This window comes from Pelobates fuscus, chromosome 6 (genome assembly GCF_036172605.1).
Source record: "Pelobates fuscus isolate aPelFus1 chromosome 6, aPelFus1.pri, whole genome shotgun sequence".
In the NCBI taxonomy this organism is placed as follows: Eukaryota; Metazoa; Chordata; class Amphibia; order Anura; family Pelobatidae; genus Pelobates; species Pelobates fuscus.
The window spans coordinates 302,041,599-302,057,124 of NC_086322.1; the positions used below are offsets into that span (position 1 = coordinate 302,041,599).

At 39.3% G+C, this 15,526-nt stretch overlaps 1 protein-coding gene across 1 annotated transcript in view; it reads left to right on the forward strand.

Annotated features, from left to right (window-relative positions):
• LOC134615179 (serine/threonine-protein phosphatase 4 regulatory subunit 1-like) overlaps positions 1–15,526 on the forward strand; it is a 47,837-nt gene that overhangs the window by 22,714 nt on the left and 9,597 nt on the right. Inside the window, exons 11-16 of the mRNA XM_063459655.1 lie at positions 328–722; positions 812–966; positions 1,596–1,670; positions 2,583–2,768; positions 3,908–4,069; positions 4,193–4,293. Coding sequence (XP_063315725.1) covers positions 328–722; positions 812–966; positions 1,596–1,670; positions 2,583–2,768; positions 3,908–4,069; positions 4,193–4,293 — 1,074 coding nt within the window. The remainder of the gene's footprint in view (positions 1–327; positions 723–811; positions 967–1,595; positions 1,671–2,582; positions 2,769–3,907; positions 4,070–4,192; positions 4,294–15,526) is intronic.

Genomic DNA, 15,526 nt, shown 5'->3' on the forward strand with positions numbered 1-15,526 from the left:
TTAATAAAGAAAGTCTCTAACATCCCATGAACCTTCTGTGTTAAATTAAATTTACCGCCACAGTACCTATCGAAATCCATCTCACGGGAACACTACAATGCCCAATCTGGGATTTCGGTCCTGCCATATTTGCATGAGTTTCACTTTCTAAGCAAACTGTTATAAAAGCTTAGTTCTGATGTTGGCTTGTTTAGGCCTCTAGTTTAGATGTGTTTTGTACGGAGATGAGTTCACGGTATGTTGGTTTAACGATCCCGTTGTCCTGGTCACTTGAAATGTCTTGCATTATGTATTTGTTTGGATAAATGATGGGCTTTGATGTTTCAGAATCAGCAATGAAAAAATGAACACAACATCGACTTCAGATATGTCCTGCAATGCCAGCAGCAACTGCAAAGTACAGAAATGTCCTGTAGAGTGCACTGGAGAAACACGTACTATTGTCTCACTGGAAGCTACTTTGAGCCATTGTAAGAAAGCACACGGTAGCCATGCGACAGACGAGCCTCGTCCAGCAGACCTGTTTAACTCCTTCTTGTACTGGCGAAGTCCTCTGCCAGATATCAGTGAGGAGCTTGAACTGCTTCCTGTAGAACAAGCCAACGCAGACAGTAAACGCGAATTGAAAGCCGTCTCGGTATGCAATACGTACATGGCCAGCAGTGACATCCAAATGGTGATCCAGAGCTTGCAGGGACATTTAGACGATCCGGACGTTCAAGGTAAGTAAAAGTCCAGACCATAATGTTAATGGTAACATGAATACAAGTTACAGAGTTACATAGTGCGTGTTATCTGTGTTTTACTCCAGCTCAGGTCCAGGTCCTGTCCGCTGCTCTCAGAGCCGCAGAGTTGGACTCCGACTCTCAGGATGAGATGCCTAGCACCCAAGATGACAGCACGTCCCCACAAGAGGAATACTGCCCAGAATGTCCGGCAGAGCTGCTCAGCCTCTCCCAAAGCACAGTGAGTATTCTACGATTCAGAAAGAGCCAAATCCTGCTCCTGTTACGGCTTCTGTTATACCATTAATATCTACAGTGTGCATTCACATATCCACACGCATAGAGACCCTTCTACTGCCTCTTTCACATGTAACGTGTAAATACCCAGTGCTTGTATAACCACATGTAACATGAAATATCCAGTGCTTTTAAAACCACATGTAGCGTGTGAATACCCAGTGCTTGTATAACCACATGTAGCGTGTGAATACCCAGTGCTTGTATAACCACATGTAGCGTGTGAATACCCAGTGCTTGTATAACCACATGTAGCGTGTGAATAGCCAGTGCTTGTATAACCACATGTAGCGTGTAATTTACCAGTGCTCATATATCCGTTTACAGAGTGTTTAAATGACCAGTGTCCATGTTCGAACGTGTCGGCACATGGAGCTTTTATGTAACCGGTAACATTCAGCATACATGGTGTATGGAGGGTATGGTAGATGTTAAATCCATTAAAAGAGCAGGTTGTGCTGGAAATGTAAAGATTGTTTGAAAATTGCCCGTTGAGTAGATGAGAAGAATTTGCTTTGCATCTCGTTGTGATCTGGGAGATCATACTTTTCTCTAATGGACTCTGTGTTTCAGGGCTTGTTATATGAACCACAACAGGAAGATCAAAGCACAGACAGCTTGTCAGAAGATGATAAGGCTAAAGTTCAAGTCAGTATTTTTTGCATTTCTTTTCTATAACTATCTCCATCGGTAATGCAATTCTCACACCTGTGAGCTATCCGTTCACCTCCTCCCTGTGTGGGGAATAAGGGCATGTAGCCAGCCAATACAACCGTCACGGTTCCCCAATTGAGGGAAGAAAGTGGGTGGAACTATGGAAGTGGGAAAAAAAATATTTTCTATCCTGAATTATTCCTCCTAATATAAAACATTGAGTTTGTGTATAGGACTCGGGTTTAGATTTATACAATGTCTTCTCTTCCCGACTTCCTTGCAGCCAGAAAAAACCCCAAATATTATAACAAGGTGTACGAGTATAACAATCCTATAATAAAACAATCAGTCAGCATACAGAATAAAATAAGTTATTGGTGAGCCAATATCTTTCTGTGTAAAAATCGGGTTCCAGTATAGAGGTGGGTACCCTCCCACAAGACATCACACAAGCTGGACTTAGTGGGGAATATATCTGTCAGTAAAAATGGAATTAAATCTATGAACTGACTGATATTATTATTGTAATCTTACCTGAAGTGGACCTTTCTCAAACATTACTCTGATTTAACGACCAATAGAAGGAACGTCATAGTAACAAACAGGTTATTTTAATAAATATAGACAGAGATTTGTCAGATTAAAATGGCAAATGAGCCCAAACCTGCTGTATGGCCAAAGAACTTTGCAAAGTCCCCAAATGTATGGAATAAGTAATCATATTTTTTTTATTTCTGCCCCCTCCAATTTTCCTTATTTTCGTTATTTGTTTTAAGTTATTTCAGTTTTCATTTATTTATTGATCTATTGTCCTGCTACAAGCCATCTCTGTAAACATTAACCCTTCGATGATAAAATACGGTCTCTCTGGTAGTTAAAGGCGTAATGCATTTATTATCTCTCCAGGATGTGGTGCCTCAGCCTTTGTTAGATCAGTATTTGTCGATGACTGATCCCGTCCGTGCCCAGACGGTAGATACAGAAATAACCAAGCATTGTGCATACAGCCTTCCAGGTGTGGCATTGACTCTGGGCAGGCAGAACTGGCACTGTCTGAAAGACACGTATGAGACCCTGGCAGCCGATGTTCAGGTATCTAATGCTTAATTAATGGCAGAGAAATGGCATCCAGGATGTCGCATCCTCTCATGTACGTCGCTTTACTTGGAGAGGATGAATGTTCTTATTGATTTAATGATTAATGTAATATATATAATCAAAGCATGTGAAATACTTCATATAATTTAATTATAAAACATAACCAGTGAGAATAAATTAAAGGATCACTATAGTGTCAGGAAAACAATGCGGTTTTCCTGACACTATAGTGCCCTGAGGGTGCCCCCACCCTCAGGGTCCCCCTCCCTCGGCGCTGGTGACCTCTCCTCCCCTGCCGACGTCAGCAGAGCCAGAAGACAGCCACTAGAGGCTGGCTTAACCCCAAATGTAAACATGGCAGTTTCTCTGAAACTGCTATGTTTGCATCTGCAGGGTTAAAACCTGAGGGACCTGGCACCCAGACCACTTCGTTGAGCTGAGTGTCCCTTTAAGTTATCATAGCATCTTCAGAAACTCTATAGGGAATCTGAGAGCAGGGCATACGTCAGTAAGCGGCTACTCAGGGACAGGGAATTAGTCAGTAGGAGGCTGCATAGGGGCAGGGACTCGGTCAATAGGAGGCTACTCAGGTGCAGGGAATCAGTCAGCAGGAGGCTCCTTAGGGTCAGGCAGTCAAAAGGCTGCATAGGGGCAGGCACTCAGTCAATAGGAGGCTCCTTAGGTGCAGGGAATCAGTCAGCAGGAGGCTCCTTAGGGACAGGGGCTGAGTTAGTTGGCATCTACTCAAGAGCAGGAGATCAGTCAGTGGGAGGCTGCTCACAGGAAGGAGATTGGTCAGTGGGAGGCTGCTCACAGGAAGGAGATTGATCAGTAAGGAGGCTGCTAAGGAGCAGGGGATCAGTCAGGAGGCTGCTTGTGGGTGGGGGATCAGTTAGCAGCAGGCAGCTCAGGGACAGGGGATAGGTCAGTAGGAAGCTGCTTGGCAGTGGGCATAAAAAGACGCAATGTGTATGTTTGTAGAGGAAAATGGATCCTATAGAATACTATACTATTTTCAAGAATTTTACTCCGGATGGCGAGTTAGTATATTAAACATTTAAAGGTACATTTTACGAAATGGTTCTTTTTGTCCAGCAGATTAATAATGATGTGCGTTTTTTTTCTAAATATAGTGGAAGGTACGGCGAACACTGGCATTTTCTATCCATGAACTAGCGGTTATCCTTGGAGATCAGCTTACGGCAGCTGACCTTGTCCCCATTTTCAATGCTTTCCTGAAAGATCTGGATGAAGTCCGCATTGGTGTCCTCAAACACCTGTATGACTTTTTAAAGGTAAGCAGCAAATGAAATAAGCATGGTAAGCACAGTTCACAATCACGTAATGTTTACAGTAACTTTCAGTTTTTTCACAAAACTTTGCTTAGTAGAATCGCTACTGATTGCTGTTTTTTTCAGTTACTGCATAGCGATATGAGGCGGGAGTACCTCTATCAGCTACAGGAATTTCTGACTACAGACAACATCAGGAATTGGAGGTTCCGTTATGAGTTGGCTGAGTGAGTATCAGAATAATTTACCATGTGACATGTCACCAGGTTAAACTGGGAATGAATCTTACATTGTCTACAACCCAGTTTAAACCAATTACATATAAATGAAACCGTAAATATTATAGTATTCTAGATAATACTGTCAGATAAAAACAGTTGGCCCATTTAGTCTTTCCATTTTAAAATTTGACTGATTGTTTTGCTCTTTATAGGAACCTTATACACACACCGAGCATTCTTCAATCCCTTTACTGTGTTAGCCTTATACACATCCCGAGCATTCTTCAATTACTTTACTGTGTTAGCCTTATACACATCCTGAGCATTCTTCAATTACTTTACTGTGTTAGCCTTATATACATCCTGAGTATTCTTCAATTACTTTACTGTGTTAGCCATATACACATCCTGAGCATTCTTCAATTCTTTTACTGTGTTAGCCTTATACACATCCTGAACATTCTTCAATTCCTTTACTGTGTTAGCCTTATACACATCCGGAGCATTCTTCAATTCCTTCACTGCATTAGCCTTATACACATCCTGAGCATTCTTCAATTCCATTACTGTGTTATCCTTATACACATCCTGAGCATTCTTCAATTCCTTTACTGTGTTAGCCTTATACACATCCGGAGCATTCTTCAATTCCATTACTGTGTTATCCTTATACACATCCCGAGCATTCTTCAATCCCTTTACTGTTTTAGCCTTATACACATCCTGAGCATTCTTCAATTCCTTTACTGCGTTAGCCTTATACACATCCTGAGCATTCTTCAATTCCTTTACTGTGTTATCCTTATACACATCCTGAGCATTCTTCAATTCCTTTACTGTGTTAGCCTTATACACATCCGGAGCATTCTTCAATTCCTTCACTGCATTAGCCTTATACACATCCTGAGCATTCTTCAATTCCATTACTGTGTTATCCTTATACACATCCTGAGCATTCTTCAATTCCTTTACTGTGTTAGCCTTATACACATCCGGAGCATTCTTCAATTCCTTACTGTGTTAGCCTTTTACACATCCTGAGCATTCTTCAATTACTTTACTGTGTTAGCCATATACACATCTTGAGCATTCTTCAATTCCTTTACTGTGTTAGCCTTATACACATCCTGGGCATTCTTCAATCCCTTTACTGTGTTAGCCCTTTACACATCCTGAGAATTCTTCAATCCCTTTACTGTGTTAGCCTTATACACATCCCGAGCATTCTTCAATTCCTTTACTGTGTTAGCCTTATACACATCCTGAGCATTCTACAATTACTTTACTATGTTAGCCATATACACATCCTGAGCATTCTTCAATTCCTTTACTGTGTTAGCCTTATACACATCCTGAGCATTCTTCAATTCCTTTACTGTGTTAGCCTTATGCACATCCTGAGCATTCTTCAATTCCTTTACTGTGTTAGCCTTATACACATCCCGAGCATTCTTCAATTCCTTTACTGTGTTAGCCTTATACACATCCCGAGCATTCTTCAATCCCTTTACTGCGTTAGCCTTATACTCATCCCAAGCATACTTCAATTCCTTTACTGCGTTAGCCTTATACACATCCTGAGCATTCTTCAATTCCTTTACTGTGTTAGCCATATACACATCCTGAGCATTCTTCAATTCTTTTACTGTGTTAGCCTTATACACATCCTGAACATTCTTCAATTCCTTTACTGTGTTAGCCTTATACACATCCGGAGCATTCTTCAATTCCTTACTGTGTTAGCCTTTTACACATCCTGAGCATTCTTCAATTACTTTACTGTGTTAGCCATATACACATCTTGAGCATTCTTCAATTCCTTTACTGTGTTAGCCTTATACACATCCTGGGCATTCTTCAATCCCTTTACTGTGTTAGCCCTTTACACATCCTGAGAATTCTTCAATGCCTTTACTGTGTTAGCCTTATACACATCCCGAGCATTCTTCAATTCCTTTACTGTGTTAGCCTTATACACATCCTGAGCATTCTTCAATTACTTTACTGTGTTAGCCATATACACATCCTGAGCATTCTTCAATTCCTTTACTGTGTTAGCCTTATACACATCCTGAGCATTCTTCAATTCCTTTACTGTGTTAGCCTTATGCACATCCTGAGCATTCTTCAATTCCTTTACTGTGTTAGCCTTATACACATCCCGAGCATTCTTCAATTCCTTTACTGTGTTAGCCTTATACACATCCCGAGCATTCTTCAATCCCTTTACTGCGTTAGCCTTATACTCATCCCGAGCACACTTCAATTCCTTTACTGCGTTAGCCTTATACACATCCTGAGCATTCTTCAATTCCATTACTGTGTTAGCCTTATATACATCCTGAGTATTCTTCAATTCCTTTACTGTGTTAGCCTTATACACATCCCGAGCATTCTTCAATTACTTTACTGTGTTAGCCTTATACACATCCTGAGCATTCTTCAATTCCTTTACTGTGTTAGCCTTATACACATCCTGAGCATTCTTCAATTCCTTTACTGTGTTAGCCTTATATACATCCTGAGTATTCTTCAATTCCTTTACTGTGTTAGCCATATACACATCCTGAGCATTCTTCAATTCTTTTACTGTGTTAGCCTTATACACATCCTGAACATTCTTCAATTCCTTTACTGTGTTAGCCCTATACACATCCCGAGCATTCTTCAATCCCTTTACTGTTTTAGCCTTATACACATCCTGAGCATTCTTCAATTCCTTTACTGTGTTAGCCTTATACACATCCTGAGCATTCTTCAATTCCTTTACTGTGTTAGCCTTATACACATCCTGAACATTCTTCAATTCCTTTACTGTGTTAGCCCTATACACATCCCGAGCATTCTTCAATCCCTTTACTGTTTTAGCCTTATACACATCCTGAGCATTCTTCAATTCATTTATTGTGTTAGCCTTATACACATCCTGAGCATTCTTCAATTCCTTTACTGTGTTAGCCTTATACACATCCTGAGCATTCTTCAATTACTTTACTGTGGTAGCCTTATACACATCCTGAGCATTCTTCAATTCCTTTACTGTGTTAGCCTTATACACATCCTGAACATTCTTCAATTCCTTTACTGTGTTAGCCTTATACACATCCTGAGCATTCTTCAATTCCTTTACTGTGTTAGCCTTATACACATTCTGAGCATTCTTCAATTACTTTACTGTGTTAGCCTTATACACACCCTGAGCATTCTTCAATTACTTTACTGTGTTAGCCTTATACACATCCTGAGCATTCTTCAATCCCATTACTGTGTTAGCCTTATACACATTCTGAGCATTCTTCAATTCCTTTACTGTGTTAGCCTTATACACATCCTGAGCATTCTTCAATTCCTTTATTGTGTTAGCCTTATACACATCCTGAGCATTCTTCAATTCCTTTACTGTGTTAGCCTTATACACATCCTGAGCATTCTTCAATTCCTTTACTGTGTTAGCCTTATACACATCCTGAGCATTCTTCAATTCCTTTACTGTGTTAGCCTTATACACATCCTGAGCATTCTTCAATTCCTTTACTGTGTTAGCCTTATACACATCCTGAGCATTCTTCAATCCCTTTACTGTGTTAGCCTTATACACATCCTGGGTATTCGTCAATTCCTTTACTGTGTTAGCCTTATACACATCCTGAGCATTCTTCAATTCCATTACTGTGTTATCCTTATACACATCCTGAGCATTCTTCAATTCCTTTACTGTGTTAGCCTTATACACATCCTGAGCATTCTTCAATTCCTTTATTGTGTTAGCCTTATACACATCCTGAGCATTCTTCAATTCCTTTACTGTGTTAGCCTTATACACATCCTGAGCATTCTTCAATTCCTTTACTGTGTTAGCCTTATACACATCCTGAGCATTCTTCAATTCCTTTACTGCGTTAACCTTATACACATCCTGAGCATTCTTCAATTCCTTTACTGTGTTAGCCTTATACACATCCTGAGCATTCTTCAATTCCTTTACTGTTCGCCTTATACACATCCTGAGCATTCTTCAATTCCTTTACTGTGTTAGCCCTTTACACATCCTGAGCATTCTTCAATCCCTTTACTGTGTTAGCCTTATACACATCCTGAGCATTCTTCAATTCCTTTACTGTGTTAGCCTTATACACATCCTGAGCATTCTTCAATTCCTTTACTGTGTTAGCCTTATACACATCCTGAGCTTTCTTCAATCCCTTTACTGTGTTAGCCTTATACACATCCTGAGCATTCTTCAATCCCTTTACTGTGTTAGCCTTATACACATCCTGAGCATTCTTCAATTCCTTTACTGTGTTAGCCTTATACACATCCTGAGCATTCTTCAATTCCTTTACTGTGTTAGCCTTATACACATCCTGAGCATTCTTCAATTCCATTACTGTGTTATCCTTATACACATCCTGAGCATTCTTCAATTCCTTTACTGTGTTAGCCTTATACACATCCTGAGCATTCTTCAATTCCTTTACTGCGTTAACCTTATACACATCCTGAGCATTCTTCAATTCCTTTACTGTGTTAGCCTTATACACATCCTGAGCATTCTTTAATTCCTTTACTGTTCGCCTTATACACATCCTGAGCATTCTTCAATTCATTTACTGTGTTAGCCTTATACACATCCTGAGCATTCTTCAATTCCTTTACTGTGTTAGCCCTTTACACATCCTGAGCATTCTTCAATCCCTTTACTGTGTTAGCCTTATACACATCCTGAGCATTCTTCAATTCCTTTACTGTGTTAGCCTTATACACATCCTGAGCATTCTTCAATTCCTTTACTGTGTTAGCCTTATACACATCCCGAGCATTCTTCAATTCCTTTACTGTGTTAGCCTTATACACACCCCGAGCATTCTTCAATCCCTTTACTGCGTTAGCCTTATACTCATCCCAAGCATACTTCAATTCCTTTACTGCGTTAGCCTTATACACATCCTGAGCATTCTTCAATTCCATTACTGTGTTAGCCTTATACACATCCTGAACATTCTTCAATTCCTTTACTGTGTTAGCCCTATACACATCCCGAGCATTCTTCAATCCCTTTACTGTTTTAGCCTTATACACATCCTGAGCATTCTTCAATCCCTTTACTGTGTTAGCCTTATACACATCCTGAGCATTCTTCAATCCCTTTACTGTGTTAGCCTTATACACATCCCGAGCATTCTTCAATTACTTTACTGTGTTAGCCTTATACACATCCTGAGCATTCTTCAATTACTTTACTGTGTTAGCCATATACACATCCTGAGCATTCTTCAATTCCTTTACTGTGTTAGCCTTATACACATCCTGAGCATTCTTCAATTCCTTTACTGTGTTAGCCTTATATACATCCTGAGTATTCTTCAATTCCTTTACTGTGTTAGCCATATACACATCCTGAGCATTCTTCAATTCTTTTACTGTGTTAGCCTTATACACATCCTGAACATTCTTCAATTCCTTTACTGTGTTAGCCCTATACACATCCCGAGCATTCTTCAATCCCTTTACTGTTTTAGCCTTATACACATCCTGAGCATTCTTCAATTCATTTACTGTGTTAGCCTTATACACATCCTGAGCATTCTTCAATTCCTTTACTGTGTTAGCCTTATACACATCTTGAGCATTCTTCAATTCCTTTACTGTGTTAGCCTTATACACATCCTGAGCATTCTTCAATTACTTTACTGTGGTAGCCTTATACACATCCTGAGCATTCTTCAATTCCTTTACTGTGTTAGCCTTATACACATCCTGAGCATTCTTCAATTCCTTTACTGTGTTAGCCTTATACACATCCTGAGCATTCTTCAATTACTTTACTGTGGTAGCCTTATACACATCCTGAGCATTCTTCAATTCCTTTACTGTGTTAGCCTTATACACATCCTGAACATTCTTCAATTCCTTTACTGTGTTAGCCTTATACACATCCTGAACATTCTTCAATCCCTTTACTGTGTTAGCCTTATACACATCCTGAGCATTCTTCAATTCCTTTACTGTGTTAGCCTTATACACATTCTGAGCATTCTTCAATTACTTTACTGTGTTAGCCTTATACACACCCTGAGCATTCTTCAATTACTTTACTGTGTTAGCCTTATACACATCCTGAGCATTCTTCAATCCCATTACTGTGTTAGCCTTATACACATTCTGAGCATTCTTCAATTCCTTTACTGTGTTAGCCTTATACAGATCCTGAACATTCTTCAATTCCTTTACTGTGTTAGCCTTATACACATCCTGAGCATTCTTCAATTCCTTTATTGTGTTAGCCTTATACACATCCTGAGCATTCTTCAATTCCTTTACTGTGTTAGCCTTATACACATCCTGAGCATTCTTCAATTCCTTTACTGTGTTAGCCTTATACACATCCTGAGCATTCTTCAATTCCTTTACTGTGTTAGCCTTATACACATCCTGGGTATTCGTCAATTCCTTTACTGTGTTAGCCTTATACACATCCTGAGCATTCTTCAATTCCATTACTGTGTTAGCCTTATACACATCCTGAGCATTCTTCAATTCCTTTACTGTGTTAGCCTTATACACATCCTGAGCATTCTTCAATTCCATTACTGTGTTAGCCTTATACACATCCTGAGCATTCTTCAATTCCTTTACTGTGTTATCCTTATACACATCCTGGGTATTCGTCAATTCCTTTACTGTGTTAGCCTTATACACATCCTGAGCATTCTTCAATTCCATTACTGTGTTAGCCTTATACACATCCTGAGCATTCTTCAATTCCTTTACTGTGTTAGCCTTATACACATCCTGAGCATTCTTCAATTCCATTACTGTGTTAGCCTTATACACATCCTGAGCATTCTTCAATTCCTTTACTGTGTTATCCTTATACACATCCTGGGTATTCGTCAATTCCATTACTGTGTTAGCCTTATACACATCCTGAGCATTCTTCAATTCCTTTACTGTGTTAGCCTTATACACATCCTGAGCATTCTTCAATTCCTTTACTGTGTTAGCCTTATACACATCCTGAGCATTCTTCAATTCCTTTACTGTGTTAGCCTTATACACATCCTGGGTATTCGTCAATTCCTTTACTGTGTTAGCCTTATACACATCCTGAGCATTCTTCAATTCCTTTATTGTGTTAGCCTTATACACATCCTGAGCATTCTTCAATTCCTTTACTGTGTTAGCCTTATACACATCCTGAGCATTCTTCAATTCCTTTACTGTGTTAGCCTTATACACATCCTGAGCATTCTTCAATTCCTTTACTGTGTTATCCTTATACACATCCTGGGTATTCGTCAATTCCTTTACTGTGTTAGCCTTATACACATCCTGAGCATTCTTCAATTCCATTACTGTGTTAGCCTTATACACATCCTGAGCATTCTTCAATTCCTTTACTGTGTTAGCCTTATACACATCCTGAGCATTCTTTAATTCCTTTACTGTTCGCCTTATACACATCCTGAGCATTCTTTAATTCCTTTACTGTGTTAGCCTTATACACATCCTGGGTATTCGTCAATTCCTTTACTGTGTTAGCCTTATACACATCCTGAGCATTCTTCAATTCCTTTACTGTGTTAGCCTTATACACATCCTGAGCATTCTTCAATTCCTTTACTGTGTTAGCCTTATACACATCCTGAGCATTCTTTAATTCCTTTACTGTTCGCCTTATACACATCCTGAGCATTCTTTAATTCCTTTACTGTGTTAGCCTTATACACATCCTGGGTATTCGTCAATTCCTTTACTGTGTTAGCCTTATACACATCCTGAGCATTCTTCAATTCCATTACTGTGTTAGCCTTATACACATCCTGAGCATTCTTCAATTCCTTTACTGTGTTAGCCTTATACACATCCTGAGCATTCTTTAATTCCTTTACTGTTCGCCTTATACACATCCTGAGCATTCTTTAATTCCTTTACTGTGTTAGCCTTATACACATCCTGAGCATTCTTCAATTCCTTTACTGTGTTAGCCTTATACACATCCTGAGCATTCTTCAATTCCTTTACTGTGTTAGCCTTATACACATCCTGAGCTTTCTTCAATCCCTTTACTGTGTTAGCCTTATACACATCCTGAGCATTCTTCAATCCCTTTACTGTGTTAGCCGTATACACATCCTGAGCATTCTTCAATTCCTTTACTGTGTTAGCCTTATACACATCCTAGGTATTCGTCAATTCCTTTACTGTGTTAGCCTTATACACATCCTGAGCATTCTTCAATTCCATTACTGTGTTATCCTTATACACATCCTGAGCATTCTTCAATTCCTTTACTGTGTTAGCCTTATACACATCCTGAGCATTCTTCAATTCCATTACTGTGTTAACCTTATACATATCCCGAGCATTCTTCAATTCCTTTACTGTGTTAGCCTTATACACATCCTGAGCATTCTTCAATTCCTTTACTGCGTTAACCTTATACACATCCTGAGCATTCTTCAATTCCTTTACTGTGTTAGCCTTATACACATCCTGAGCATTCTTTAATTCCTTTACTGTTCGCCTTATACACATCCTGAGCATTCTTCAATTCATTTACTGTGTTAGCCTTATACACATCCTGAGCATTCTTCAATTCCTTTACTGTGTTAGCCCTTTACACATCCTGAGCATTCTTCAATCCCTTTACTGTGTTAGCCTTATACACATCCTGAGCATTCTTCAATTCCTTTACTGTGTTAGCCTTATACACATCCTGAGCATTCTTCAATTCCTTTACTGTGTTAGCCTTATACACATCCCGAGCATTCTTCAATTCCTTTACTGTGTTAGCCTTATACACACCCCGAGCATTCTTCAATCCCTTTACTGCGTTAGCCTTATACTCATCCCAAGCATACTTCAATTCCTTTACTGCGTTAGCCTTATACACATCCTGAGCATTCTTCAATTCCATTACTGTGTTAGCCTTATACACATCCTGAGCATTCTTCAATTACTTTACTGTGTTAGCCATATACACATCCTGAGCATTCTTCAATTCCTTTACTGTGTTAGCCTTATACACATCCTGAACATTCTTCAATTCCTTTACTGTGTTAGCCCTATACACATCCCGAGCATTCTTCAATCCCTTTACTGTTTTAGCCTTATACACATCCTGAGCATTCTTCAATCCCTTTACTGTGTTAGCCTTATACACATCCTGAGCATTCTTCAATCCCTTTACTGTGTTAGCCTTATACACATCCCGAGCATTCTTCAATTACTTTACTGTGTAAGCCTTATACACATCCTGAGCATTCTTCAATTACTTTACTGTGTTAGCCATATACACATCCTGAGCATTCTTCAATTCCTTTACTGTGTTAGCCTTATACACATCCTGAGCATTCTTCAATTCCTTTACTGTGTTAGCCTTATATACATCCTGAGTATTCTTCAATTCCTTTACTGTGTTAGCCATATACACATCCTGAGCATTCTTCAATTCTTTTACTGTGTTAGCCTTATACACATCCTGAACATTCTTCAATTCCTTTACTGTGTTAGCCCTATACACATCCCGAGCATTCTTCAATCCCTTTACTGTTTTAGCCTTATACACATCCTGAGCATTCTTCAATTCATTTACTGTGTTAGCCTTATACACATCCTGAGCATTCTTCAATTCCTTTACTGTGTTAGCCTTATACACATCCTGAGCATTCTTCAATTCCTTTACTGTGTTAGCCTTATACACATCCTGAGCATTCTTCAATTCCTTTACTGTGTTAGCCTTATACACATCCTGAGCATTCTTCAATTCCTTTACTGCGTTAACCTTATACACATCCTGAGCATTCTTCAATTCCTTTACTGTGTTAGCCTTATACACATCCTGAGCATTCTTCAATTCCTTTACTGTTCGCCTTATACACATCCTGAGCATTCTTCAATTCCTTTACTGTGTTAGCCCTTTACACATCCTGAGCATTCTTCAATCCCTTTACTGTGTTAGCCTTATACACATCCTGAGCATTCTTCAATTCCTTTACTGTGTTAGCCTTATACACATCCTGAGCATTCTTCAATTCCTTTACTGTGTTAGCCTTATACACATCCTGAGCTTTCTTCAATCCCTTTACTGTGTTAGCCTTATACACATCCTGAGCATTCTTCAATCCCTTTACTGTGTTAGCCTTATACACATCCTGAGCATTCTTCAATTCCTTTACTGTGTTAGCCTTATACACATCCTGAGCATTCTTCAATTCCTTTACTGTGTTAGCCTTATACACATCCTGAGCATTCTTCAATTCCATTACTGTGTTATCCTTATACACATCCTGAGCATTCTTCAATTCCTTTACTGTGTTAGCCTTATACACATCCTGAGCATTCTTCAATTCCTTTACTGCGTTAACCTTATACACATCCTGAGCATTCTTCAATTCCTTTACTGTGTTAGCCTTATACACATCCTGAGCATTCTTTAATTCCTTTACTGTTCGCCTTATACACATCCTGAGCATTCTTCAATTCATTTACTGTGTTAGCCTTATACACATCCTGAGCATTCTTCAATTCCTTTACTGTGGTTGCCCTTTACACATCCTGAGCATTCTTCAATCCCTTTACTGTGTTAGCCTTATACACATCCTGAGCATTCTTCAATTCCTTTACTGTGTTAGCCTTATACACATCCTGAGCATTCTTCAATTCCTTTACTGTGTTAGCCTTATACACATCCCGAGCATTCTTCAATTCCTTTACTGTGTTAGCCTTATACACACCCCGAGCATTCTTCAATCCCTTTACTGCGTTAGCCTTATACTCATCCCAAGCATACTTCAATTCCTTTACTGCGTTAGCCTTATACACATCCTGAGCATTCTTCAATTCCATTACTGTGTTAGCCTTATACACATCCTGAACATTCTTCAATTCCTTTACTGTGTTAGCCCTATACACATCCCGAGCATTCTTCAATCCCTTTACTGTTTTAGCCTTATACACATCCTGAGCATTCTTCAATCCCTTTACTGTGTTAGCCTTATACACATCCTGAGCATTCTTCAATCCCTTTACTGTGTTAGCCTTATACACATCCCGAGCATTCTTCAATTACTTTACTGTGTTAGCCTTATACACATCCTGAGCATTCTTCAATTACTTTACTGTGTTAGCCATATACACATCCTGAGCATTCTTCAATTCCTTTACTGTGTTAGCCTTATACACATCCTGAGCATTCTTCAATTCCTTTACTGTGTTAGCCTTATATACATCCTGA